Source organism: Equus quagga, chromosome 1, assembly GCF_021613505.1.
Source record: "Equus quagga isolate Etosha38 chromosome 1, UCLA_HA_Equagga_1.0, whole genome shotgun sequence".
NCBI classification, from domain to species: Eukaryota; Metazoa; Chordata; class Mammalia; order Perissodactyla; family Equidae; genus Equus; species Equus quagga.
The window spans coordinates 106,155,045-106,181,710 of NC_060267.1; the positions used below are offsets into that span (position 1 = coordinate 106,155,045).

At 37.9% G+C, this 26,666-nt stretch overlaps 1 protein-coding gene across 14 annotated transcripts in view; it reads right to left on the reverse strand.

Annotated features, from left to right (window-relative positions):
• Positions 1-26,666, reverse strand: part of SETD5 (SET domain containing 5) — a 76,701-nt gene that overhangs the window by 16,752 nt on the left and 33,283 nt on the right. For 3 of the 14 annotated variants that reach the window (XM_046657430.1, XM_046657384.1, XM_046657489.1), the window contains exons 4-20: positions 25,811-26,035; positions 22,293-22,485; positions 21,905-22,010; positions 21,370-21,578; positions 20,972-21,030; positions 20,285-20,463; positions 19,313-19,351; positions 15,771-16,013; positions 15,048-15,196; positions 14,547-14,664; positions 13,686-13,795; positions 12,516-12,765; positions 12,053-12,136; positions 11,060-11,317; positions 9,852-10,172; positions 9,203-9,445; positions 3,860-3,989 (exon numbers count right to left, since the gene is read on the reverse strand). In XM_046657430.1, coding sequence (XP_046513386.1) covers positions 3,860-3,989; positions 9,203-9,445; positions 9,852-10,172; positions 11,060-11,317; positions 12,053-12,136; positions 12,516-12,765; positions 13,686-13,795; positions 14,547-14,664; positions 15,048-15,196; positions 15,771-16,013; positions 19,313-19,351; positions 20,285-20,463; positions 20,972-21,030; positions 21,370-21,578; positions 21,905-22,010; positions 22,293-22,384 — 2,590 coding nt within the window. In that variant the 5' untranslated portion in view covers positions 22,385-22,485; positions 25,811-26,035. Of the gene's footprint in view, positions 1-3,859; positions 3,990-9,202; positions 9,446-9,851; positions 10,173-11,059; positions 11,318-12,052; positions 12,137-12,515; positions 12,766-13,685; positions 13,796-14,546; positions 14,665-15,047; positions 15,197-15,770; positions 16,014-19,312; positions 19,352-20,284; positions 20,464-20,971; positions 21,031-21,224; positions 21,266-21,369; positions 21,579-21,673; positions 21,861-21,904; positions 22,011-22,292; positions 22,486-25,810; positions 26,036-26,192; positions 26,256-26,666 lie in introns of those variants that run through there. The other 11 variants (XM_046657395.1, XM_046657438.1, XM_046657463.1 and 8 more) reach the window with 11 other exon arrangements.

The window sequence follows — 26,666 nt, forward strand, 5'->3', positions numbered from 1 at the left end:
TTCAGATAGATATTAAAAAAAAATTGTAAGTACATTATTTTATTAGATTAAATTAATTAAATAGCATTAAATTCAGATTTCTATTACTCCCCCTCTTCCATCTGGCCTGCATAATTTTCAAATATTGGACCACCCTTATATTCCCAGGAGAAATTTTATTTGGTTGTAACATACCATTCTCTTAATATTCTTAGAGATTCAAGATCCAGATCATTGAAATCTAATTTAAAAGTAGTACTATGCTATTTTTTGGGGGGGTTAATTTGATAAAACGAATCATGAGTAAAAATTTTAGTGACACTGTGTAGTAGTCCATCAAAAGTTTATGCACATAAAAATAAACCACAAATTCTACTATTCCTTTATCAGCTGAAATCCAGGTTGTTTTTATCCTGTATATTTTTCCAATTATTAATAATTGTACAGCTAATACTTTACAGAAATTTTGGCCCGTGCTTATTTCTGCAGAACAGATACCTAGAACAACTACTACTAGGTTAAGGAGTATGAATATTTTTAAAGCATATTTTTAATGTTACCAAATTGCTAGAATGGATATTACACTGCTGTCATTTTTACTGCTAATCCTTTCTCCCAATATATTTGTCCTCTATTAGTTCAGAGACAATACAGACAGAGAAACGTCATTCAAGTTTGACTTTCTAAAAAAAATATTTGAATGTGCACAGAATTTGCTTTGGCAAGGATCTAATTCTTTTCAATCCTCCAAGTAAGCAAAAATTTCAGAATAATTTACCAAATCTTTCATTTATATAAGGCCTGTTTCTGGCTATTCTGTTCCATATATACATCCATTCTCACACCAGTACTATACTAATCAGTATATATAATAGTAATTTAGTAATAATAGTAATTATAGTAATAATAGTCATTTAATTACTAGCTTCCAGCTTCATATTAGAAGTCAGTCATATTTCCAGGGAAAGTACTTCTTCATCATGACTCTTTTTCAATTTTTTCTCAATTATTTTCCTGTTTATTTTTTAAGATAAACTTCAAGATCATTTAACCAAAATCCAAAAACGAACTAGTTTGATGGAAACTATATGAAGCCAGAGGGAGAGAAAGAGAGAGAGGGAGAAAAAGAGATACTGATTATATTTCTTCTTTCCATTAAGGAATACAGAATTTCCCTTCATTTCCTCGACTTTCTCAGTAATGGTTTGCACCGCATGTCCCACTAAGGTTATTCCTAAGCAGTTTCTTAGTTCTGTTAAGTTTGAGAACGAAAAATTTTTCTTCATTCATTTTCTTAGTACATAAAGACTTAATTTCTGCATATGTACTACCTAGAGGTTTTATTAAACTCTTATTAATAAGTTTTTCAGTCTATTATTCAGGCTCTCCTAGGTACATTTCTACATTATTTACAAATAATGAACATTGTGTCCTCCTCTATCTGAATAGTAGTAATACCTTTCATTTCTATACAACTTTAGCTTTTAGGAACTTAGAATCTTTAATGTATCCTATTACTTGACTAATTTCTACACGTGCTCCATAAATACTTGACAAGTAAGAGTATTTTGTGTAGAAAAATGAAAGTAATAATTCCTATTATGGGTCTGATACTGCACTAAGCATTTTATACACATCATTTAATCTCAAATTAGCTCTACAAACAGATATTACTATTCCCATTTTACAGATGAGGCTCAGAGATGTTTACTAACTTGCTCAACATCTATAGTTAGTAAATAGTAGAGCTGGTTTTGAAATTCAGGTCTGTGGGACTCTCTCTCTTTTTCGTTTTTAATTTCTTCTTCTTCTTTTCTGGTGAGGAAGATTGGCCCTGAGCTAACATCTGTGCCAATCTTCTTCCATTTTGTATATGGGACACCATCACAGCACGGCCTGACGAATGGTATATAGGTCTGTGCCTGGGATCTGAACCTGCAAACCCTGAGCCGCTGAAGTGGAGTGTGCAAAGTTAACCATTACGCCACCAGGCGGGCCCCATGTCTTTCTTAACATCTCCTTGGTCTTTTTGAAAAAAACAAAACTAAACCAACAAATTAAAATAATTCCTCAGGATTTACACTAACTTCTAGCAATATCCCAAGTCACTCATTTGACTGCTGCTTGGTTTTAATTAAACATTTTCCTTCTGTTTATGTTGTTCCTTAAGGGCAAGGTGTGTCCTCTGCATGTTTCTCACTACTACAGATGAGAGCAGATGTTCAATAAAGGTTGGTGACTAACAGTCCTAATTCCATTCCAACCAGGGCACGTAGTAAAAGGCACTTTTCCTGAGTCTTTGCGAGTCAGGACATGAACTGCTATACGACCTCCTCTTCCCAACCTCAAATATACACTTAATACACAAATACAAATGTGCAAATGTGTATATACAAGATAGACTTCAGTTAAGTTATATTCTCACTATATTGCAAAAGCTGCCAATTGGGGCTGGCCCTGTGGCCGAGTGGTTAAGTTCGAGTGCTCTGCTTTGGTGGCCCAGGGTTTCACCAGTTAGGATCCTGGGTGCGGACATGGCACCATTCATGAGGCCACGCTGAGGCAGCTTACCGTAACATGCCACAACCAGAAGGACCCACAACTAAAATATACAACTATGTACTGGGGGAGTTTGGGGGGGGGATAAAAAAGTTCAAAAAAAAAGAAAAGCTGCCAATAAATTGATAATATTGATAGGAATCTGGTATCGGCATTTCTTTCTATTAATCTGATTTGAGTAAATCTCCCTAATCTTTGCTGAAGGAGAGAACAAAATATTTTAAATACATGGTACCATTTATCTTCCAGATGTTCTACACTGGGATTTTATTATCCTGAGGTTACACATGTAATAACTTATAAGGTATAATCCAATCTAGAGAAAGAAAAATAAACTAAGTAAAAAATTTGAAAGAATACATTTTTAGTACCCTAGATTTTTCCAAATACAAGATTTTACAGAATCTTAATATAAAGCAGATACTACTAGTACAAACCTATTTAATTTAATGTCGTTAATATTTACTCAGCAAGTCACTGAATAGAAACAATGAAGTGGTTTTCAGGAAAACTTGAACTATTATCATGTTAGCTGTAGCCTTACATGACCTTTAGCATCTAATTTATTTTGCTATTTTGTTTTGTTTGCATAATATTCACAAAACTCATTTAGCAATAAACTCATAGAAATCACAGAGAACTTTTCAGTTAATACTGACAGAAGAAACTTTGGTAAGAAGACTGTCCCAAAACAAGTTAAGCTGGTATCACAAGTTCACGCACCAGTGCTTTCAACTGTAATTCAATTAAAAATCCTGTAAGAGTCTGTGAAAACCAATAGGACCAGATGCTTTTCATGACCCTCTAGTTTAAAAACTCACGAGGACTTTAAAATGGATTCAAGGCTACCTCGTCCAAAAAATTTTAAACTGTTTGTGCAAGTCCTTTTGAAAACAACCAATTCATAATAACTTCTCATTTATTTCATTCATCTCCTGCCCCTTCAATCACCCCCACCAACTCAATCACCTACAATTTTGATTCTTTCCTGAATAGTGCCCCACATCTTTCTTGCTTCTTTCCCCTTTTATAAACATGGATATAGATTTCCTAAACTTACTACTTTAAATGTATCTAACCTTTTTATAACCATTTCTGTTGTTATCTGTACACTGTCTAGTTCCTTCTTTGTCGTCCTGGGAAAACTGATCCCTGATTTGAGATCTTTCTCTTCCTCTGTAAAGACAGATGTAAAGTAACTATTTAGAGAACAATGCCATTTCTTTTTTGCACCAGACTTTTTAAGTATTCATACTGAAATTTTTTATGTGGATCTGAAATAATCATTGCTCATGTATTCAGAACGGTTTGAGATACGCACCTGCATTGTCTTTGCAGATACTAGAAGAGTTACTATTCTCATTACTTTGGTATAGGTGCTGAGTTCTAGTCTCTTGGGGTACAGATGATGTTTGAGTCATCCCTTCTTCCAAGGCTTGCTTTATCCAGCGCTATAATGGGAAAAGAATCATGGAATTATCAATAATCATTTAAAACTATTTAGTACACCTATTTTAAATGCATTAACCAGGTCATTACATATCAACTGGTGAGAGATGCAATCCAACACACTCATTCAGTTCCACACTCAAGTGTTTTTTGTTTTGTGTTTCAGCATATTAGAATACTGCCCCATCAATTCCTTCTACTGGGCAAAACTGAGAAATCCTGAATTACACATATTGAGATCTCAGCAAAAAACCAAACCCAATAAAAAATGATTATTCAACTTTTCACACTGCTTAGAATGGGGTAAATGGGAAGAGATAAGGAAGAAATCTTGGCATTTATTTAAGAGAGACTCTGATCATATAGGATCAAACTAGTACATAAAATAAATGCCTAGAAGGAAGATAAAAGATCTCAAGAGTTGTCTGCCCTGTGCTGGGGACATCTAAAGAGGTAATAGAAAAGATTCATAGGAAGACACTGAATGAGAATAAACCGCTCTTCACTACAGGTACCAAAATACTTCCAAAAGGTCTACTCTCAGATGGAACATCCTGAGTTTTCTCTCCCTATCAAGCAGTTTGGTTAAATTAAGCATGGATAAATGCAAATCACCAGAATAAATGACCTGCAGAAATCAAAAAGGGGAAAAAGTCAAAAAGAGCTCTCTAGGCAGTCACATTTTTTTTATATTGGAATCTAAAATGATGAGGAAAAAATTTAGGTCAGAAAGTAAGCCTGCAAAGATTAGGATAAGATTATGCATCATCCTGTGGAAGAGAGAAAATTTCTTACCTGTAATTGTGTTCTCTTAAGATACACAGTTGTAGGATGCTCACCACTCTGTGGCTCTCCTGCCCTGACATGAGACAGATCGAATTTTGATAAACATCAATGTCTGAGTCAGACCCTCCCCCAAGTAGGAAGAGCAAAGGTGACTATAATTTTACACCTTTAGAGAACAACCATTACAGGTAAGTAAATATTCTCTTCACCAAAGAGAGCAATTCTAGTAGATTTACCCGCTTAGGAACTTAGGAAATAATTATTTCTTGGGAAATAATGCGAGGAAAATTTCACCAGGAAAAATTTTACATCATGTAAATGGCATTGTGGTCTGCCAAATGAAAACAAAAATAAAACCGTAAACATAAGGCGATAAAAGTAAGTATATAAAAAAGAGATCTCAGCAGTCAACTGAATCACATAAACATTTTAGGATATGACCAGGTCTCTAAAAGCCAAAATAAGACCAAGAATGAACTCTCTTACACACAGAATATTGATGTAAAGATGAACTATCAGAACCATAGCTCCTTACAACTTACAAGAGACTTCAGAGGTCACCTTGTCCAAAGCACTCAGAGTATAGATGGGGGAAATTAGGGCCAGGAGGACAAAATGAGTGAAAAATCCTTTGTCACAGATACCTTTAGTACCAGTTTTTCTTTTCAGAGCAGATGACAGGACTCATTTGAGGTCACTGTGCTTTCCTCCAAGAGAAGTTAATTTCTTATATTTCCAGTGTCAAGTAGATGCACCCATAAAAGAATTTACATTCTGGATCTGATGACTACAAAAAGGGAAAATAAAACCAGGACAGGGGCATTCTAAGGAGTAAGACGCTGCTATGATTAGCTATAAGGTCAAACACAGCAAACATGATCAAACCCATTCCTCCTGGCCCTATCGTATGTCTACGTAGTATTTTAGGGCCCATAAAAAAGCATGTGAACATTTGTTTGTATCTAACAAGTTCCAACAAACCCTATGGATAATAAATTAACTTTAGACACTCCCATCCCTCAAGTTCTAGATAGTTATTAAAGTCAAAAGAACATTTCTTCCTTCTCTGAAACTCTGTATTAAAGAGTTTTTTAGGAAGCTCAGAGATGGGAGAGAGAAATGTTTTAAACGGTCCCATTACTATGAGAAAAGTGCAAGGAAGTAATTTAGGTTTTGGAGTCTAAAGATCTGGGTTGAAACTTGGCTGCACCTCTTATCAGCTACCTAACTCTGGTCAACTTACTGAACCCTTCTGAGCCAAAGCTTCTGGATCTGTAAATTGAGGCTACTAATCCCAGCTTCACAGGGTTGTCACGAAGGCTAAGCGAGATGATGTGTGTGAAGAAAGCATGTAGTACAATACTAGGCACATGTGGTCAGTGAGAACCTGTTCAAGTGAATTTCAAAGTAACACAAAGAGACACACAGATGAATAACCCTCCGGTGTATACAATCAAATACCAATGCAAAGCACAGTGTTTCATTTTCAGTCAAGACGGTTTGCTAAGAAGTCTAGGAGACCAAATGCCCCACACATATTACGCCTACAAGGTAAGATTAGAGAAGACTTACAGAGAACAAGGAGGGACACTCCTGAAAAGAGTGTCAGCCACTTATCACTGCTTCCATTCTAAAACAAGAAGTGAAGTAAGATCCAACGAAAGAAATGTGCTTTGTAAGAACTACAATTCAATTTAATTCAGAAACCCCAAGGACTTCATAAAATGTTCTGTCAAATTAAGAATCTGGGAGCAAATATACATATGCAACTTTACGCTGTCTTTAACTTACGAGGCCTTTACCTCCTTTAATCAGATATGAAACAGTAGGCCTATTGGGAATACACTCTGTTCTAACTAATCTCATGGAGGACGGACGGCTTTTCTCATCTATCTGGTTAACTTATTCTCCTCCGAGGGATTTTCAGAAATTTATTACAACTTTGTTTAATCACGGAAATCTTTTTAGGTCCTGCACGAGGTGAATACTTCCTAGCCAATCTAAAAAAAACTCTCCGCCATCCCTACCCAGGATAAGTAGAGTCCAATTTCTAGATAAAAGACCCAATTTCATTAATTTTGCTCCGTAAAAAGTCACATTCTTGTTTTGTAATATAATCTTGATATGTTAACAGCAAATATTAAAGCTGTAATTTAAACTTAAACAATTCAGATCCAAACTTAAACAACTTTAAAAGACCCATTTTAGTAAGATAATTTTACTATGATAATTTCGAGTGCATAGCCTGAACACTTCCTCAAGACCGATATGACACATACAGATAAAAGTGTCTGCACAGAACCTGTATAAACAAGACTAAAGATGGTCTGACACGTGGAGAATACAACATGGATATGAGAGAAATGGGATTTCTATCTGTTGCCAGTGGAGATACAAAGATGAGCCACAGACACAAGTCCTAAACCATAACCAACTAAAAAGAGCTCTAAGAAATGGATTTTCTATCAGATTTGAATTTATATTCCTACACGTTTTTTAATTTTCACAGTACTCTGCTAGTTGAAAAAGATGGGAATAAAAAGATTGTAACCCAGCAATAGAATGTTCAAGGTGGCATTTTAAGGGGCTAGATCATACTATTTACAATTCAGATGTCACTATTAATCTGTACTAAATGACGTCTACCCTTCTAAAAGGACCAAAATAGGAGAATCTACTATCTAACTTGATAAAATTCTTTAACAGTTAACCACCTTAGAAGTTCTGTACTATGTCCAGCCAAAGATAGAACAAAAGGAAAAAACTGCTTTCACATATACATATTAAGCCATCTCTTGACTTGCTCCTCCAAACTAAAGACCACATCTCATTCTCTAATTGGGCAATACTACTCTGGAAATGTAGTTAAGATTTTGAGCTGTTACTCTTAATGAGGGGCTGAGCTAAACCTAATAGGAAGATTAGTTTTACATGCCATACCAGGGTTAATACAACTCTCCAATTACAAGAGAATAAGGTTAATCATAATGCTCATTAAATGGCAAACAATTTTTTTCCTTCTCAGATAACTTCTAAGATCCAAAATAAGTGACTTGGTATAAGAAAGTATCCCCAAACACTCAATCCTCCTTTATCACTTAGGCAAATTTTTAGTCTTTCTTCCTTTGGAAAGTTGTCATTGCAAAAAATTTATGACACCTGGAAGTTATTCACGTTACTGCATGCATTATCTACAAACCCTTTTGGCAAAGATCTCATGGTCAAACTTTTTTGTTTTTCTACTTGGGAATTTCTCCCAAATACACCAGCACGTGACGTAAATACTCAGGTAAGATGTGAGATTAGGAAAAGACTTTCTTCAGTCTATGCTGCTCGTTCAGTGGTAGTGCCCTTCCTTTGTGCACAGATCCCTGCTGCCCTCCTCCCCTCCATATCCCACACCACTTTGGCTCATCTTTCATGCCCCCCCTCCCCCCAAGAAATTTCTGCTCTTTGGGGAAAGAGAAAAGCTTTAAGTTTGGAGGAGTCAGGGAAGACCTGCCTGGAGTTGGAGACTTCATCACATCAAATAATCTACATGCAGCATCCTCATGTACGTGATGCCAGTGGAGGAGGGCAATGGCAGACACTGAGGAAGGCAGCCTGAATCCAGATCTGAGGATAAGAGAAAAGGATGTTCCAGGGAACAGACTCTACCTCAAAGGAAGACCAAATGAAAGGGTATCCTATACTTCTAGAAACACAAAAATGACATTATAGGTCTGAGGGAGTGATCTATTCCTGAGAGACACCTTTGGAAAATATGCAGAGCTTCTGAGAATTAAGAAAGAGCATTCCAAAAACAACCAACCATCAAACACTACTGCCACTAGATCCAAAAACAGTATGTAACTAGAGAGAGGAGAGAGGGGAGATGGGGGCACAGAAAGAGAGGATTTTATAGTAGGTTCTATATTCACTAGGGAATAAACAGTCCAACTTGTCATTTGATCAAGGAACGGGAATTATGCCAATTGTAATAGGACGTTTCCTCTACTCTCATTCAAATGATAGTGATTAAATTAATTCAAAACACAATTTGATCATTTTTAACTTATGCAACAGTGTTCTAGATTACCTGGGGCCCAATCTCACACAATAATCACAAATGGACATGTTAACCAATGCCACAAGAGCACACACAAAACATCCCTCCTTATCCAGTCATCAAATGCTGTGCGCTCTCAACTCAGTAACCTCTAGGGCTCTCAGAAAAGACAACAGTGAATACTCACAAATTGAGCACCAAAAATGCAGTATACATCCCACCTTAATCCCACTGACTCTTGACACATCAGTATTCGTGGCTGAACAGTGAACTCATTACAAACTCACATGGACAGAGAGTGGCTATCTAGAGAATGTGTTAGATGTGTCACAATTACAGGCAGCCTAGATTAAAAAAAAACTCACATACACATAGACATACCTTTTTACAGGAGCTGAATGTGCCATCAGGCAGAAGGGGCCTTCGACGCCTCTCAGGGATAAAGGGTGAGCCAAAGCGAATGTAGTGTTTGGGGGTGGTGCAAATTAACGGGGAATGGATAAGACCGGGTAACATGTTCAGGGTTGTCGCCAGTACAGTTGGGTCCGTGGTGATACGTAAAGGGCACTCAACAGGGCATTCGTGCTTCTCCGCTTTGTCATTCAACCATTCTGTAACTAGATACTAAGGTAAAAAAGAGATCATTAGTTGATGCTGCAGATGTAAAAGCCAGAGGCAGCAGTGAAGCTGGTGAAGACAAAGCTCATCTAAAAACTAGGAAAGGAGATATAGCAGATGCAGAGAGTATGACTTGGGCATTCAGAATGCAAGGATACCTTCCTTCACCCTCTCTGTGACCACTAAGGGAGGAATAATTCCAGCCATGAGCAACTTAAGCTCTGCCTAAAACTTATGGGAACAAAAAAAGGTAGTAGGATGGCTTCAGCCCTTTGCATCAAAGCATTTGCCAAAACTTTCAATCTAATAATATTTAGACTATTTGTTTTTTTGTGGGGATTACAGGGCCTCTCACTTTACTAAGACGCAGCCCTTGGCAGACTAGATTTATGAAGATGGATTTGTGTCTTACCTTTTTGGTTTTGGGGTATTTAGATGCAGCACGGTTGACATGGGATCCAGTAACTGATACCACAGTTGGGTCAGACCCTGTTAATTGCCTGTTTTCTCCTGAACTATCTATACTTCCAGCTTCAGTAGGAGTTACTGAGCTGTTATTTCCTCCCTCTTCCAAGGCAGCTTGTGACAACTCTGCCTGCTGTGCAATGGCCTGCTTCTGACGCTTTAGTCTTTGGGCTGAACTGGTCCGGTACCGAGAAATTCGACTCTTCGGTCGGGGCCTAGAAGGCTTTGCTGGAGGTGGTTTGGGGACTGGTTTTTCTGCAGCAACATCCTACAACAACAGCACAGTGAAATGCTTACCAGAAAGTTCTTATGAGCGAACATTCTATTCAGTTTCCTATTCACTTTAAGCATTCTGAATGTTTACTGGTGAAAAAGTGAGTATTCAGAAACACTATTTCAAACGTAATCCTTACAAAAATTTGTACAATTAAATCAGCTGCAAAGGCTTCAGATGTCTTGGTTAGTTATTTCTTTTTCTAGTATTTATAAAATAGGTCAAAAGTCAGCTGAAGGTAGCCACCTAATTTTAGGGTTCTTAGCAGGAAAGATAATTTCTCCCTTGTTTCTTTCCCAGATCCTGAGGTTTTAGCTTAAGGTTTAGAATTCATGTCTAGGGTAGGGAAGGGAAAAATTATCCCGAGAATCCTTCATATCAAGGAAAGGTCCAGTCCATAATAGTGCTATGCAGAAAGGCCAGAAGAGAAACCAAATACTTTTTTTTTCCTGAGGAAGCTGTGCCCTGAGCTAACATCCATGCCAATCTTGCTCTATTTTGTACGTGGGTTGCTGCCACAGCATAGCTGACGAGTGGTGTAGGTCTGTGCCTGGGGTCCGAACCTGTGAACCCAGGTTGCCAAAGAGGAGTGTGCCAAACTTAACCATGACACCATGGGGCTGGCCCCACCGAATAATTTTTATGAACTCACCACGAACAGTTTATCTGATGGAAACAGTATGAAGTTCCATTCTAGTGTGAAAGTGTCTAGTCATCAAATTCTGTCTCCCTAAATCCCAGAAATCAGCTGACGAAAATGGCCTTATGTACTGCAATACAAGGCAAAGCTGAAAATGCTGATTTTAATCATTCCAAAAGACAGATAATCACCATTAGCAAAAATAAGGATGTTTAAGCCCTGCAGTCTTATCATCTCTTACCCCTGCTTGGGAAGACCTCCGAGTGTTCACTCCAACACTCTGTGGGGTGCTTGGGATGGCAATGTTTGAAGCAGAGTTGCTAACTTCCGACTCAGGGGTTTCAGTTTTTGTCTCTTCTCCCACAGGAACCTCTGGGGTGGTGGTAGTAATCTCCATGTCACAGGTGCTTTGTTCCAAGGGCTGATCCCGTCGCTTCTTTCTTTTCTCTAAGTTTTCAAAAGCATGCATGATGGCTTCGACCTTCCTATCTTCCCGGGTCTAGAAAGAAATAGCATTAGCATAAGAGGAAGCCTCAACCAGGAGGAGGGGACAGCTTTTCAGAAGTATTATTAATGGAAATGTACAGACATTTACAGAAACTACCAGTAAGATGACATGCGTCTTGGAGAACATGAGATAAAAACTAAAATATTTCATTTTTAACGTTGAAGAGTTGTAAAGGAAGGCAAGGTCAAACCTGAACTTTTCAAAAAAGGTCAGTGATCTTGGAACTTTTTACTACAAAAGAAAAATAGCCATTAAAATCGATTTTTCTCTGTATTTTCAGAGTTCAAAAATAACCAAGTAGATCTACTTGAACTTCTTCTCAGGAACAGAAATAAACATGGTTGGTTTCAGCAAAAGACTAGAATTTTTGAATCCATATGACTGAAATGGTTTTTAAAAAAACATCAAAACTCACAAACTTAGGAAATTCCTAAGTTAGAGCAAGCAGCCCCAACATAGATATTTTGTTTTGACCAGGCAGTTTTTTGGAAACCAGATTGTTAGTAAGAAAGCTCTAAGACCATCATCAGATAACAGTCACTAGGAAAAGAAATTAAAAAACCATAATGAAATCTCTTTTATAGAAAAAGCCCAAATTCTAACTTACAGGTGATAGTACAGTATCTTGTCAAAGAAATGAGCTGACACAAATTCAGAAGAGAAGGGGTACACTTGCTAGAGGGAGCAGGAATCAGCAGGAACAAAAGGATGTTAGAAGGTACTCACCCTCCTACTATGAGCTGGGTTCTCCTGGTCATCTGTAACTTCTTCTTTCCCTTCTTCTGCTTTTTCTTCTGGATTGTCTATTTCCTTTAAGACAGAGGCAATATTCAGCTGTACTCTTAGAACTCTATGAAAAATCAATCTCTATTTCTTTTGGTAGCTTAAAACTCTCTAAAAACTATTGTTAGTGCTTTACAAAGTGTCACTCATGTGGAGCCACATGATAAATACAAATGAAAAGCCCCATTCTCTGGATTGAAAACTGCAAAGTAGCTGAAAGGATATTCTTAACATTGTTAAAAAAAAAAAAAAGAGAGAGAATGAATGAATGTTCACCACCTTGATATGAACAGCATTAAGTGTTACTGTAGACTCCCTACATAAAACACTATGTGGCAACCTGGGACCCTCTTCATCTGGAGAGGATCCAACACCATGGCAACATCCTCTGACCAGGGGAGATTACCTCATGATCACTGGATACAGTCACTTTCTCAGGGACTTGTTCTGGTTGCTGGTTGTTATCCTCTTCCGGAGCCTCATTCTGCTGCTCCATCTCTAGCTCTTTCCGTCGTGCTTTTCTCCGTCTTGTCTCTGCTCCAATGGTGGGTAGGCTTGGAGGAGGGGGGAGCGGTGGTTCTGCAGCATTGGGATTCCTTTTCTGTATAGGGCAATTCCGGTTCCCCTTGTGACATGCACAGTCCACTTTATAATTACTGCTCCAAAAAAACAACCAAAAGTTTCTGTCTCAGGCCAAGTGAAAATCAGTTATACTATTCATTCATTCTCTTGAAATATTACTATAGTAATTTCCTCTCGTATTATCTTTGACTAAGTTAAATAGAGACATTCGAGTCCTATGAGTATTTTCAATATGCTCTGTTTTTCTACATAACCCCAACTCTTCCCCTACATACGGTCCGTGGAAATGAAAGAAAGCCTCCCCTAAATTCAATTCTCCCACCATCTTTATGCTTTTTAGTGGGCAGTGAATCGGTGAGAGAGTCTGCAGTGTCCATTTTTAACTTGTGTCTACTTTCACCACATTCTCACTTTTACCTACTGATTCCCTACTTATTATTAATAGCTTTTCTTCTCGTACTTGTGCCGAACATCAATTTACCACATAACCGTTTTTGCCTAAAAGGATCGAGGGAGAAAAAGTATCCATTTTACAAAACCCATCACGTATTCATCTACGATGTGCCATATCTCTTTCTCTGTATTGTTATATATAGTTAGATAACATGGTTTGAGTGGATGAGGTGAATTTTCAAATTCTCATTCTCTACGGCTCCCAGTACGGGTGCTGTGTACATTGTACATAACAACAGATGCTACTGCAATTTCTAGGACTGTCTCATACATACCCTCTTTGCTATTCTTACTACAAAGGCATAAGCTGTAACATCCTTGCCTAGGAGACTGGTGAGCAGTATCATACTATGTACCTGTGTCTCTAAAGAAATGCCCTAAGTCTGTCTTTCCCTTCACAATTTCTAGGGAGAAAATGCATTACTCATAAAAAGATCAGGTAAAAAGGGGAAGGAAATGGCAAGGAACAAAAACAGACAATAGAATAGCTTAATATGTAAGACAAGGCCATGCACGTTAGGAAAGGTTTCGAAGGTCTTACCAGTTACTGTACTCATAATCAAATGCTATGGTGACCTCGGCATCCTTGGTGATGGCAGACACAGCATAGATACACAGGTGAATCATCCCATCTGCAATCATGTGTCTCACCTAAATGAACAAGGCTTATGGTTGATGATTTATCATAAAGACCAGGAACACTCCAGAAAAGGGAGAAAACCTTTTACCCGAATAATTTCTCCCCAATTAGAGTTATGGTAGTCTGTTATTTGACTCTATAATTTCATTTGAAACTACTACACAGTAATTGTTCGAAAATTTATGATACTTCTTGAAATAAATGGAGAAACCCTGAGATGTTAGAAATCAGGGTAAGATCACTGCTCTACATCTTAAAGCTGTTTTCAGCTGCAGCAGAGAATTAAAATTCCTTAGCCTGTAAGAAAAGCTCTGCGGATTTTCTTGCTGCGTTTGATGTGGCTGCACTGATTATGCACAGACTAATGAATTCTAGAAATGCCTACAATCTCTCTTACAACACTACTGCCTAAAATCTAAAAAACTGCAACCGCACAGCTTAGTCTGGGCCAAATTACATCTTCTATTATATGGCAATTTCTTTAATATAACCTCATTGACTTCTTATCCAATCTAGCCCTTTCTCTTTAACAAATGCTAACTTGCTTTTTTCCATTTCTGCCTTCTCTAAAGAAAATCCATTCCTTGCCTCCATCCTGTCAGAATAAAAGCATTACTACTTTTGTTTCTCATCTCTTACAATGAAAGATCATAACCATTATCTACAGACCTTAATCTGAGTGAAGTTTTCAGACTGCTTGAACTTCAGTAAACTTGTCCATTGGTGGTTCCATACAAAGAGAAGTTGCTATAGAAATCTTACCTCTGCATTTGGTGTACATGATCTTCTGATGAACCGAGCATCATTACCGAAAGTACGTGCATCCACACACATCTCTACACCATTGAATTTTGAGTAGAAGAGCACAAAGGGGTATGGTCTAGGGATATAATTAAAATTCCTGTAATTCTCAACACACATAAAAAGGCCACCCCATGACTTCAAACATGAAGCATATGCTGACAGAAGCAGCAGCAGTCCTTTGCAATGCCTAAACTTGGAAAACATCACATGCTTGTCTGCTTTTGATTAAAGAACAAGCACAAAGCAAGGAATGCTTGGCTTGGAAAGGAGTCATCACCACTTTATATATTAAACAATTTGTAGACTTATTTGCACTTCTTCACAAATAGCAGACAGGCATGAGCTTATTTGAGCTATCTTTTCCCCAAGAGTATTCTATCAACCAGGATGGGCTTTACACCCACAGTGTTCAGGCCAGGCCCACCTTAGCCCTCACTGCTCAATGTATGTTATTCTTACTTTTTGAAGAAATGTCCATTGACCTCAAATTGTTGTCGTAACATGACTTTCCCTCGGTACTCTATTATAAGAGTGTCCAAAGCCAAATCTCTTGCAGCCCTTAGGATCTTTCGGTGCTTTTGAACACGAGTGACTCTTCCCAACTGTAGCTGAATAAAACCAGAGTATAAACGTTAGACAATAGCAACAACAGCTTAGTAGACACTTAGAATATTTCCTAATTGAGGAAAAGGCACCAATATTTTTAGGGTTTATTTGTATATATTAATTTAGCTCAATGGTCAGAAAATTTTAAATTTGATAAAAGCTCAGTATTTCTAAGAAACAGGCTCCATCTAGTGAACCTGTCACCCACCCCAAAAGGCAAGAAAAGATCAAAGAAAAATATATGATTAAGATTTTAGTGCCTCTGTGTTGAATGTAAGAATGAGAAAGAATAAGCTTAGCTTTCTATTAATCTTAATAATTTCTACTAAAGCTGTATAAAATTTTCTATCCTAATTTCTCTATTTTTAGTTAATAGAGATACTTTAAAAATACATGTCAAGACAGTCTCCAGTTACTATCATCTGCTTTGAGTTAAAGATACTCAACAGCTGGCTAATTCATTATTCTAAGGCCTTGTACATTTGAAAGAAATGCTAACTCCAATGTACATCCTCTTCCTGGGTTCTTAAAATTTTAACTACTTATTTAGAGAGTCTTTACCCCTTGGATCCTTACCTGCATTTGGGAACCAATAACTGTATTATTACAGGCCAATTCAGTCTTATTAATAGTGTCTAAAATAGTAGGTTTGCCCACAAATTCCTTGCTAGAATGTAGGTGTTGTTCAAGGGCGTTCTGTACATCTGCACTGTACTGATTAGTGAAAGCTTCTTCATACTGATCAGTCCACAGTCTTATTCGATTTTCCCATCCCTCAGTTGTATTCTCATCTAAATTCTGTGCTTCAGAAGGAGAATTCTGTAGAGAACAAAGGTCAGGTACGTTAGGAGAGTCCATACATAAAAATGGGGGAAAAACAGGCTGAGTTTCCAAAGAAAATTAGTTTTTTGCTTGGCAGTTGGTGTGGCATAAACGAGTAATGGCCTGGGAGTCAGGTGATCTGGCTTCTGTAATGGTTTCATAACCAATGAGCTGTGAGGCCTTGAACAACTTCTTACAAAAGCTCAGCTTCCTCATTTATAAAGTGAGAAATTAACCTGGATTGTAGTTCCATCCCACTACTGTGATTTTATGACCATTTTTAAGTCGTAAAAATAAATTTTGTTCTTATCAGAAGAATCACGGTTCGTAAGAAAATCTTCATAAAAATGAAGGGACATTTCAAAATCTCACATCACTTAAATTACAATCCTTATTGAACATCTGCGTGAGTCTGTCAGCTCAAACTAGTAGTGTTTTAGTACTCTCCGGAGAACGTTTTTATTTCTGTGTAACTGATTTTCATTATACAATGCGTCCATTCTAAAAATACATGTGACCCAAATAAACAAATAAATAACCCATAGTCTTGCCTTCCATAGAAAAAATTATCATTTTGGAGTCTATCTTCCTAACATTCTATTTTCAACAGCTTAAACAGCCACACTCTGAAGAGGTGAGATGGGGGAGGGGGTGGGAAGGTGGAGTGTAGAAAATGCTGAGAGGTACTTTGCTTTTCTTCTCTAGGAAAACCACTGCCCTCAGTGGTGAGGGGACTGAGAAGAGAGTATTAAATCTCAGCATCATTATCCTAAACAGTTTTATATGTGCTTGAGCTAGAGAGACAGCTTAAGTCTGACGCATGTTCTCCTCCATGGTGTTCAAGACATAATGTGTCACCAGAAAACAAAACAAACACTGACAGTGATGATGTCATACTAGTGAGGACTAGAAGGGAAAGACATCACAGTACCAAAGCTACTTGCAAATCCATGTCCACACTAAACTTGCAAAAACAGGTGTAAGAAAATTAAATATACTTTCCATAAATAATGTAGAAAACATTTGTGCATATTATAACAATTGCTTCCTTTCACTTTTGTGTCACTAGTTTTGACTGACTGTTGTCTATCATCCCTTCCCCAAGGAATAGGGAAATGGAAGGAAAAAGTTAAAACCACTGTTTTCCACATTTCTCACTAGAGGTGAAAAGACTGAACAATAAACAAAGGGATCTAAGAAACACCTAAGGCCAAAACACTGAGAACAGAATATTACTTGCCTGAGGTGTCAGTAGGAGCTGAGCAAAAGAAAAGTGCAAAGCCTGAAACTTAAGGGTGCTTATAAGACTGGGGATTAGCAGGGGTCAAACAGTATTCTCAGGTTTAAGTACCCAGTAGTGATCACTAAACTTCTGACTTATTAGACAAGGTATGCTAGAAGCCTTTGGCACAGTATTAGCTGTTGTTCACTAATACAACTCTGTCTACTCTGTTGTCCCATTCTTCTGGGTCCTGGAGATCTCATCTCAGTGGGTTTAGAGCAGCGGTTCTCAACCAGAGGTGATTTTGCCCCTAAGGAGACATTTGGTAACATCTGAAGTCATTTTTAATTATCATACCTGAGTGTGTGTGTTACTGGCCCCTAGTGGGCAGATGCCAGGGATGCTGCTTAACTGCTTACAATGCAAAAGACAGTGCCCCCAAGAACCAAGAATTACTTGGTTCAAAATGTCAACAGGGTTGAGGCTGAGAAACCCTGGTTTTGTGCAGTCTCCAGTAGGAAAGCTCTTGACTTTGGGATTAAAAACCCAAATGGTAAATTCTTCCCATTCTTATGGCTCCCAACGAAATCTTTGGTGGAGTTCTTACTAATAATTAATTCTGAGTCTAAAATTTGTAACTCAAATTAGAATTCTGATACGAGAATCAAAATAAAACTAACCAGTATACTTTCAATGTATAAATTTTAACACACTTTTGGAGTTATCTGTCAATATCTTGCAACTGCAAGAAATATTTGGGGTTTATGTGTAGTTTTCTGGGAGACTCATCAATAGCTTTCAAAAGGCTTTGAATCTCTGGAGGCAAGTTATAACAGTTAGCTGATAAAATAAAAAGGGCTCATCAACCAGGATCAGGGCTATGACTGCCCCACAAGTCTATTTAAGGTCCTCTCTAAGCAAATGAGACAAAAATAAAGGGACAGTTAAAGCAAATGTAGCCTATTGCAGGCAAGAGATTTAGCAAAGAAATAACTGTGTTCCAAGACATCCCAGGATTCTGATGCTCTGGGGCTCTACGTCCCTTCCCATGTCTTTTACAGAAATGTACAAGTCTGTATAAGCAAGGTGAGACCTTCAAATTTTAGATAAAGTGCCACCTGTGATCTTTGTTAACATCAGTCATATTGGTGCTCCATACATATATATATATATATATATATATATTCCTAATAAAGCTTATTCTCACTAAAAGATTTTAATGTTTATGCCATATAACTGTCAACAGGAAAGATCCTATATTTATATCATTTACACATTTAGGGATATTTATACTTACAGAATTAAACTAGATCTTAATTCTAATTAAATGCTTTGAAGCCATAAGTAATAGTTTGGGAGGTATGTTGTCCTCCTATATATACATAGGTAAAGGAAGATAGTAGACAGGATAATCAAATCTCCTTTGGGCAAACTGTTTTTATCACCCAGTACCTAAAAGCCCTTTTAAACCATTGCATGTAATTTCTCTATTCTCCAACTGCTCTCCAAATTCATGCCTCATAAATTCTTTTATTTGATAACTGAAGAAAAGAAACACACTAGCATCATCAGTCCTATACCAAATAGATATGCCGGGAGAAAACAGTTCAAAAGTGAGTAATTCCAATCAGAGTAATTCCTATCAATAGCACTAATTTCCTACAGATGAAATTTATCTTTCCAACTGGTGGTTAAAGGCCACATGGTGCTAGAGTGGGTGCACAAGAGATCCTGTATAACCAGAAAAATCTCAGTCCTGAGGTTGAGGTCAATCACAATGACAGAACACATCAGCTTCATTTTGTTAGGCAAAATGTCACTTACCCCCCGCCAGAAAAGCACCTAATGAAAAAACCAATAAATGAAGGCTGATTACAGAAAGGGAAAATATTTCAGAAAATGGTCAAGAAAATCTACTTTGGAGAAAGGCTCTATGAAAACCGAATGGCAACAATTACAAACTAACGAAAAGCAGAGTCCAAGATTCCCAGACCATCAATGTCAGGAAAGAAGCTGACCAAAATGCAAGATCACAATGAAGTAAAACACAGCATCAGGGAAGAATACCCCTTACCTTCATCCGCAAGGACTTCCGGGATCCCTCTCGAAATGCCTATCCCAAAGAGGAAAACAAGTAGAACAAAACAAAACTTGGTACCAATAATGACAGTTATACCTATCTGAGAGTAAAACTAAGGCAACAACTAGTGTTCTTGTCTGTCCCCTTTTTCCTAGGTAACAAAATACAATGGACTTCCCCGCACTATTATCAAGAATAGGGGTAGCTCAAGGCCAGTGAACTTTGAGGCTAATTCCAATACTTTCCATAGTGGAACTAGGTAATTAACAGGGAAGAGCATGCATCACTTAAGTCCTATATGCACCCTTGACACTAAATGAAAAAGTACATAAAAATGTTAAGTAAGGTTGCAGATTTACCAGTTTTGAAATTAAGAAGGAAACAAAGACCAATCCCCTTAACAAGGGGTGGACAAGTCACCTAGGAGCAACAAAGTTGCTGTGATGGGGAAGAAAGAACACAAAACAGAAGAGGTTTCTCCTGGAGACTTTTTAGCTGAGAATACAGGAAAGTGACCACAACACTGACGAAGCCTAGACCATTCAAGAGATGTTTCCTAATTTTTTTCAAACAAGGAAAAAACAATCAACCCAATGACATGAGGTGGGCATGTTACCAGGACAAGAACTTCAGACTACGTTTTGGGACTGAGGAGGCAGGCAGATAATATGAGGACAATGGAAGCCTAGACTGCAGGCTGCAGCATATATGGGCTCGTGCCAGGGGGGCTGGGATTTCATACCTGGGATGGGGGTTGGAGTAGAAGAAACTTTGTGCCAGTTGTGATGGTATGAAGTGGCAGAAGAGAGGTTGGTTTACATATTCATAACACAGATAAGCTGATTTTTGCAAGCAGAGCAAAAGTGGCCCTTTAAACATCTGGATCACAACTTCTCAAAAGAATTTTGGTACATTCTTGGTATAAATTTTAGCTATTTCTACTTAAGAGACTTTTATCCTCCATACCTTGATTTTCTTCGTCTTTGGTGCTGCACGACCCTTTTCTGGACTCTTTTTCCGCTTCTTGGGTTTGGTTCTTCTAACAGTTAAGGTGATGCTTGTAGGTGTGTGTTGTGTTGCTGTATACAACACAGTGGAAGGAGAAAGCTCCTCATCCCAGCTTTCTGTTGCACTGCTATCCCCACCTGAAGAAAGGTTGTACCATAGTTCATGTTGTACAAACAGCCTCAAAAGTGCTTTAGAAGCAGCTTATTTCTTTAGATCTACCTCATATCCAGTAAGTTACTACATCTATTATTTATCATCTATAGAACAACATAAATACCTACCTTCCATATGAAAAGAAGATTCTTTCTTTATCAGTGGCATTAAGTATATAAACCTTGTTCTACATTGTACCTATTTCTCTCCTTGAATTCAGTTCCCTAGCTCTGCTTCAATGTCTAACATAGAAGAAGGAATTTTTTTGTGTGCTCATAAGGAATATTTTGATTGCTACAGGGCTAAAATATTGTTCCTGGATACATTTAATTCACAATAAGAAAATTACACAGTGGTCTTGAGAGGACTTCTATGTCTTCTCATGAAAAGAGGTGGGGACCATGGGAACTTAGAAGGAGGGGTTTTGAGACAAACATTTAAATCACAAAATATCGTATGTTAAAATATAGGCCTAACCCATCTTCAGCTCACCTGATATGTTGTCCTGCTTCCGCCGATGAAGTCTAATAACCTTCCCCCTGCTCATTCCCCTAAAGAGGGAAAATAAACTTAAAGTAGTCCTTCCAACAGCATGCAGTACATCATTGCACACATGGGAGAAGTGTCTCTGCATATACTACCCCCTTCCCTCCCACCTACCAAATGTTTCCAGGACATTAAATTTCATATCAAATTCAATAGCTTTAACATCAATCTCTCATTCCTTGTTGTCAGTAATTCTCACCTAGTGCAGAGAATTCGAGCCAAGGAGCACTAAGGAATCATCTACATTAACAAACACAAGAAAGAATACTTTGAGCTTTTCCCTACTAATAAGAAACCCTAATCCCAGCAACCCAGGCTTGAATTTAGATGGAACATGATCTTACCTGCACTTGTCACAGTTGAGAAGGAAGCCATCCTGAGAAAGACCACAAGGACACCAGGTAGGAACAGTCTCTCCTTCAGAGTTCGGGCTGTCTCCACAGCGTTCCTCTACGGGCGACGGCAGGCCATTCAGGTCAGAACGAGGGATGATCGTCTGGACAGGGGGAGAAGCAGGAGGTGTCGGAGGAGGAGGGGCTCCGTAATTATGATCCTGAAAATAAGATTTTTTAAATCAACAGTGTCCAAACACTGGCCCCTCTCTCCCCTAAAGTATGGTACATATGGAAAGAAAGAAGAAAGTAGTACCCTTCGTTTTTTGGCTTCAACCAGGAAAGTGATAAAACAAAATGCCAAGGTCAACTGGGACATAAAAACAAGAACAATGATGCAGGGCTAGACGTCCGCTGGAGGCAGGGAAGTGCAAAAGGGGCAACTTCGTCATGCTGCATATAAACATTTCAAGAAAGTCACAATGTATAAGAATGGATTACACTCCAGGAAGATCACTGCTCTGGAGAGAAACAAATGCATACTCACAGCATAAGGCAGTCCTCGACACCCATGCCTCTGAGTGGTCCCATAATTATGAGTGGAATACACGCTCTTCTCATTAACTGCTGGACTAGCCTCCACAGATTCAGGGCTGCACAAAGGCGAAAAGCAACGCATGATAGCATAACACCTAATCTTTCCTTAAACTAAGACTTAACTTCCCATCCTAACCCCTCCTCTTTCCACAACCACCAGCCACTAGAATAAGAGAAAGAATTCAGTGAAACAATCTGATTAACATAACTAAGCCTATAAATAACAGCAGGAGTGTTATTAAATGTGGATTTGTGTGTAACATGAAGCCAGTACAGGCAGATGTCTCAAAGCAGGCACCTGGGATACAAGGTGTCCCTAATGACAAACACAAACGTACCAGCTGAGCAGGGAGTTTCCCCTAGAGAAGCCACTCTGGGCTGGTTTAGACTCAGAACTATTCTTCTTAATTGGATCTCTTAATACTTCCATGAAACCTCACATGACATTTGCAGTGAGTGAGATGATGAAAGTGCCTTCTGCACTGCCCCAGGGACCAGGCCCTCTTCCATTCACTACCAAGACAGGATACCCTGAAGAAAGTACAGGTAAAAACAATGGCATCTTATATTTATCATACCTCTCATCTTGATGAACCCCCAAACACTTTCAAATATTAGAGTAATAATTTCTCATCCACCAATGACATGCAAGCATATGAAGGACACAGTTACTTAACAGCTGCATGGTAATACCACAGAACTTCAAAATAATCAAAACTGTACTCAGAAGTTATATTAGCCTAATGACAAATAACAGTAGTAGCAGCTACCATTTTGAATTGCCCATTATTTGCTGGTGCTTTATATGTATTGATTCATTTACTCTGAAACTACTAAACATGGTAAATAGCACCCCATTTTTACATATGGGGAAGTTGAGGTGGTGAGATTACGTGACTTTGTGCTAAGGTCACAAACTGACAGAGCCAGGATTTGAAACAACGTCTGATTCCAAGGTGTGTGCTCTTTCCACTATGCCTAACTGATGTGGAAACCAGGATAACATTCTACCTTTAAAGAAAATTATATGCGATCTTAAGTAACCAGGCTTAGTGAGAAGTTTGGTTTAGTATCTTTTTGTACCCTCACTGAGTGGGGAAAAAAAACTGTTCAAGCACAATTTATTAGTATAAAAAATTATAAATGTGTCCAAATTTAGAAATTTAATGTACGTCTTTACTTGATAGTAAAAAGGCATAGGTGGCAAAGGACAAAATTCAAGTTTTTGAGGAAAAAAACCTAACTTTGATTGCTAACTGGTTAGCTTTTGAGGGAATTTTGAAAGATAATTAAGGAATGCAATTGTATGACTCTGCTGAACTGATTAATGGATTATCTATTATTTAAATTAAGCAGAACAGAGATTCACAAATTAGAAACTCCAAGGACATGCATAACTCAGCCTTAGAGATCAATGGGTCTTCTGGGAATCAAATAATGCATACTGTTTGCTTCAAGTAACACACATTTTTCCTGCTTAGAAATGCACACTATACAGTGCTTGGCAGGAATAAAGTGTGCAGTTCAATGTGGTGCAAGGTCAGCTGAGAAGTGAGGGATAAAAGAAAATTCTGAGATATGTATCCAACTCACCCAGTTATATGCTCCAAAACTGTGAGAAGGGATCTTATTAATAACAGCAAAGGTAATTTCTAGGTGAAGAAGAACTTTAGACATAGGAAAGTATTCTCTGTTAGTGAAGTGCATGCATTTTATTACTTAAGAGGGTCTGTAAGATGGGAACTGGGGGGGATACGTCAAGAATGCAGGTCAGTATTCTTGAGAAAAAGATGATCTGAACATGGCTCACTGAGAGGCAATCAGCTCTGAGTATTAGGAAACAGGTGGGGTTTCCTAAATGAAACCAAAGGCAAACAAGCATTAATAAAATGAAGGTAGAATTTAGTTTCTATAATGGACAGTTAAGAGACAGTAATAACTCTATGCAATATTGTTAATTTACTAGATAAATAAGTATTCCAAAGAGCTGTACATATTTTATGTAAGAGATTTTGTACCATTAAACACATGGGGTGAAACATGATAGCTGTTTATTAGGAATGGATTTATTTTTGGACGGGAAAAAGGAAAGTGGCATGAAATAAAAGATGGCCATGGAGATGGAGCTATGTTGGTTGTATCTTACCCATCTCCAAATTGAGTAAATATGAACATATGCACTTCATGTGCAAGTCTAGGGAATAAAAATAAAATGTATATTGTGGAGGTTAAAAGGCCATCCCACTGCACAAAACTTTCTAGTCAAGCACAGCATTTAATATATTGCTATGCATGCCAAATACTAAAATTTAAACTCATATCTTTTGATGGGGAAACTGTAATTTCCATACTGGCTACTGATTAAATGCATAGTTACATGCTGACAGGTAAATACAGGATTTCCTAGGCTATTCCTTGACATATATATCAGCTCTTATCTATATTTTAAAATATGGATTAAAAATTTGGAGTGTTAGGATTGCATCTCTTGTTAGCCAATCATTTTAGGGCAAATGTAATTATGGGCTTTCTTCCCCTATATTTGAACCGCTATGACAGTTGGGCACATACACAGAAGCCATGCTTATAACAGATATACTCCATCAGCTGTGTTCTAAGTACAATATGCAATCTGCTGCTATAATGCTACCTCTTGGAAAATGTTGGAAATTCATTTATGGCAGTACTGTAAATTCAGAAAAATCTTTGCTTCTGTTGTTACATCTAGAGGTTTTCCTACAAATATACAAAAAAATGCATATTGTTGTCACCAGATTTAAAATCCCCTGAGATAAAATCTAGGTCTTTTACTTAGGTGGGGTTGTTGCCCTTCATACCAGGTCTAATCTTAAGGGTGCCCAGAACAGTGGAATATGTATGACAGCAGAATATGCATGGTAAAGTATTAACAAATATCACTGATAATTTAACAGACTGGTACAAAAGCCAACTGCTGAATTCTCCTGCTTTGGAGAAATACTAAATGAATAACTGTGTAATTAGTTATGACCACAGTATCAGAAATCTGTCTGGAGATTACAGATAAAAATGTTTCAGGAAACAGAAACACTGCAGTCAAATTTTGAGGCCAGCAGTATTTTTTGTTTCTGCAATTACTTCTGGACTCCCTAGCAACATTTATGGGCAGTCATCTCTGTATTCTCGGAAAGATACCAGTTTTAAGAATAATTGCTTTAGGTCTTTTTCTTATCTACTAATCTCAAACTCATTGATTTAATCTTTTTGTTGAAATTTCTCACAAAAGTTAATGCTGTCTACCTATATAGTTTTCTAGTTACTCCATATAGGAGGCTAGTGGTTGACTATAAAAATCTATTAACGCTATACAACTATGTCACCTACTGATCCAGGAAGATTTTTAAGTACTTTACTTGGGAAACAGTTGTAAAATTGTAAGTTCCATATTGGCATAACTAAAACTCTTTAGCATGCAAAAAATTTAAAAACAGGAAAAAAAGCCATGTAAGGAACACAATCCACCCTTCTCCCTCCCCCTCCCTCCATCTTTCCTTTTATATATAAGGGAATAAGGCCAAAAACTGCTTTCAATTCTAGACCACCCCAGAATAAAATATACTGCTTTTTAGGGCAGCTTCATTTTAAGGCTTTCTCTTTAAGAAAGTCAATAAACAGTTAAGTTATCCTAGGTGGCTTTGTGAAGAAATGTACATACTCTTTACTAACATTCTCAGTTTTAAGGAAGAAAACCACTATTACTCAGGGATGCAGTTGAACCCAGAGTTCTGGTACAATTGCTTTGCTTTGCTGAAGGGGGAAGAATCCCCAGGGATTGTGAAAATGGCAAGAGAAACAGGGGAATTAGAGCAACACCCACCTCACTCAAGAAGTGGCTGTGGGATCAAGAGTCTGAACTGGACCTGAACATATTCAAAACACCAGGATTTTTCCAGCCCAGACCCTAATCCCTGGTACTGCCTGGAATAGACTTGGCTTCTGGGGGTGTGCTGCCCCCTAGGCCCCTTGGGTCTCTTTCGCTGGACTTTCACATCCTGGTGTAGTGCCACTTCGTCTTGAAAGGTAGGGGGCTTCCACTTCCTTTCTGTAAGCAAGGAAGATTGGGTACAAGGGAGGTAAAAGGACAAGAGGGGGAATCTGTGAGCAGGGGGAATCTTGGACAACTTAAAAGAGAAGGGATACAAAAGGCTAAAATTTTTAAAACTTTGAATAATATATAAAGTTTTATAACGAAGGCCTACCTTCATTGCCATTTGGCATTTAAATTCTTCAAGAACTGAGTCTATTTTAGGGATTGGGCTTTTCGACAAACTCTGAATTTCTAAAGCTGCTCTTAGCTGAAAAGAAAGTTTGGTACCACTGATTTTGAAGGTCCTCTTTCTAGGCAACAAATATTATAAAAAACAAATGACACTGCTTTCTGTTTTCTACCCAAATGTAGAAGGTCTAAGTAACCTGCCCATATAAAGTTTCAGCCCCTTTACTCTAGAACAATGAGAAGTACATAGGAAGAGGCCTTCAAAGAAAATCAGTTGGAGAGAACTCCTCCTTATCTCCATCCATCAGAATAATAGCTAACTCTACAGAAGCAGGTATTGGCACCTACTTTATTTCGATCTTCTCCACCCATCAAAACTAATGAAAACGTAATCACTACTTTACAAATTTAACTCTATTAATTATTTACTCAGAAAAAATGTCCCCCAAATTCTTTT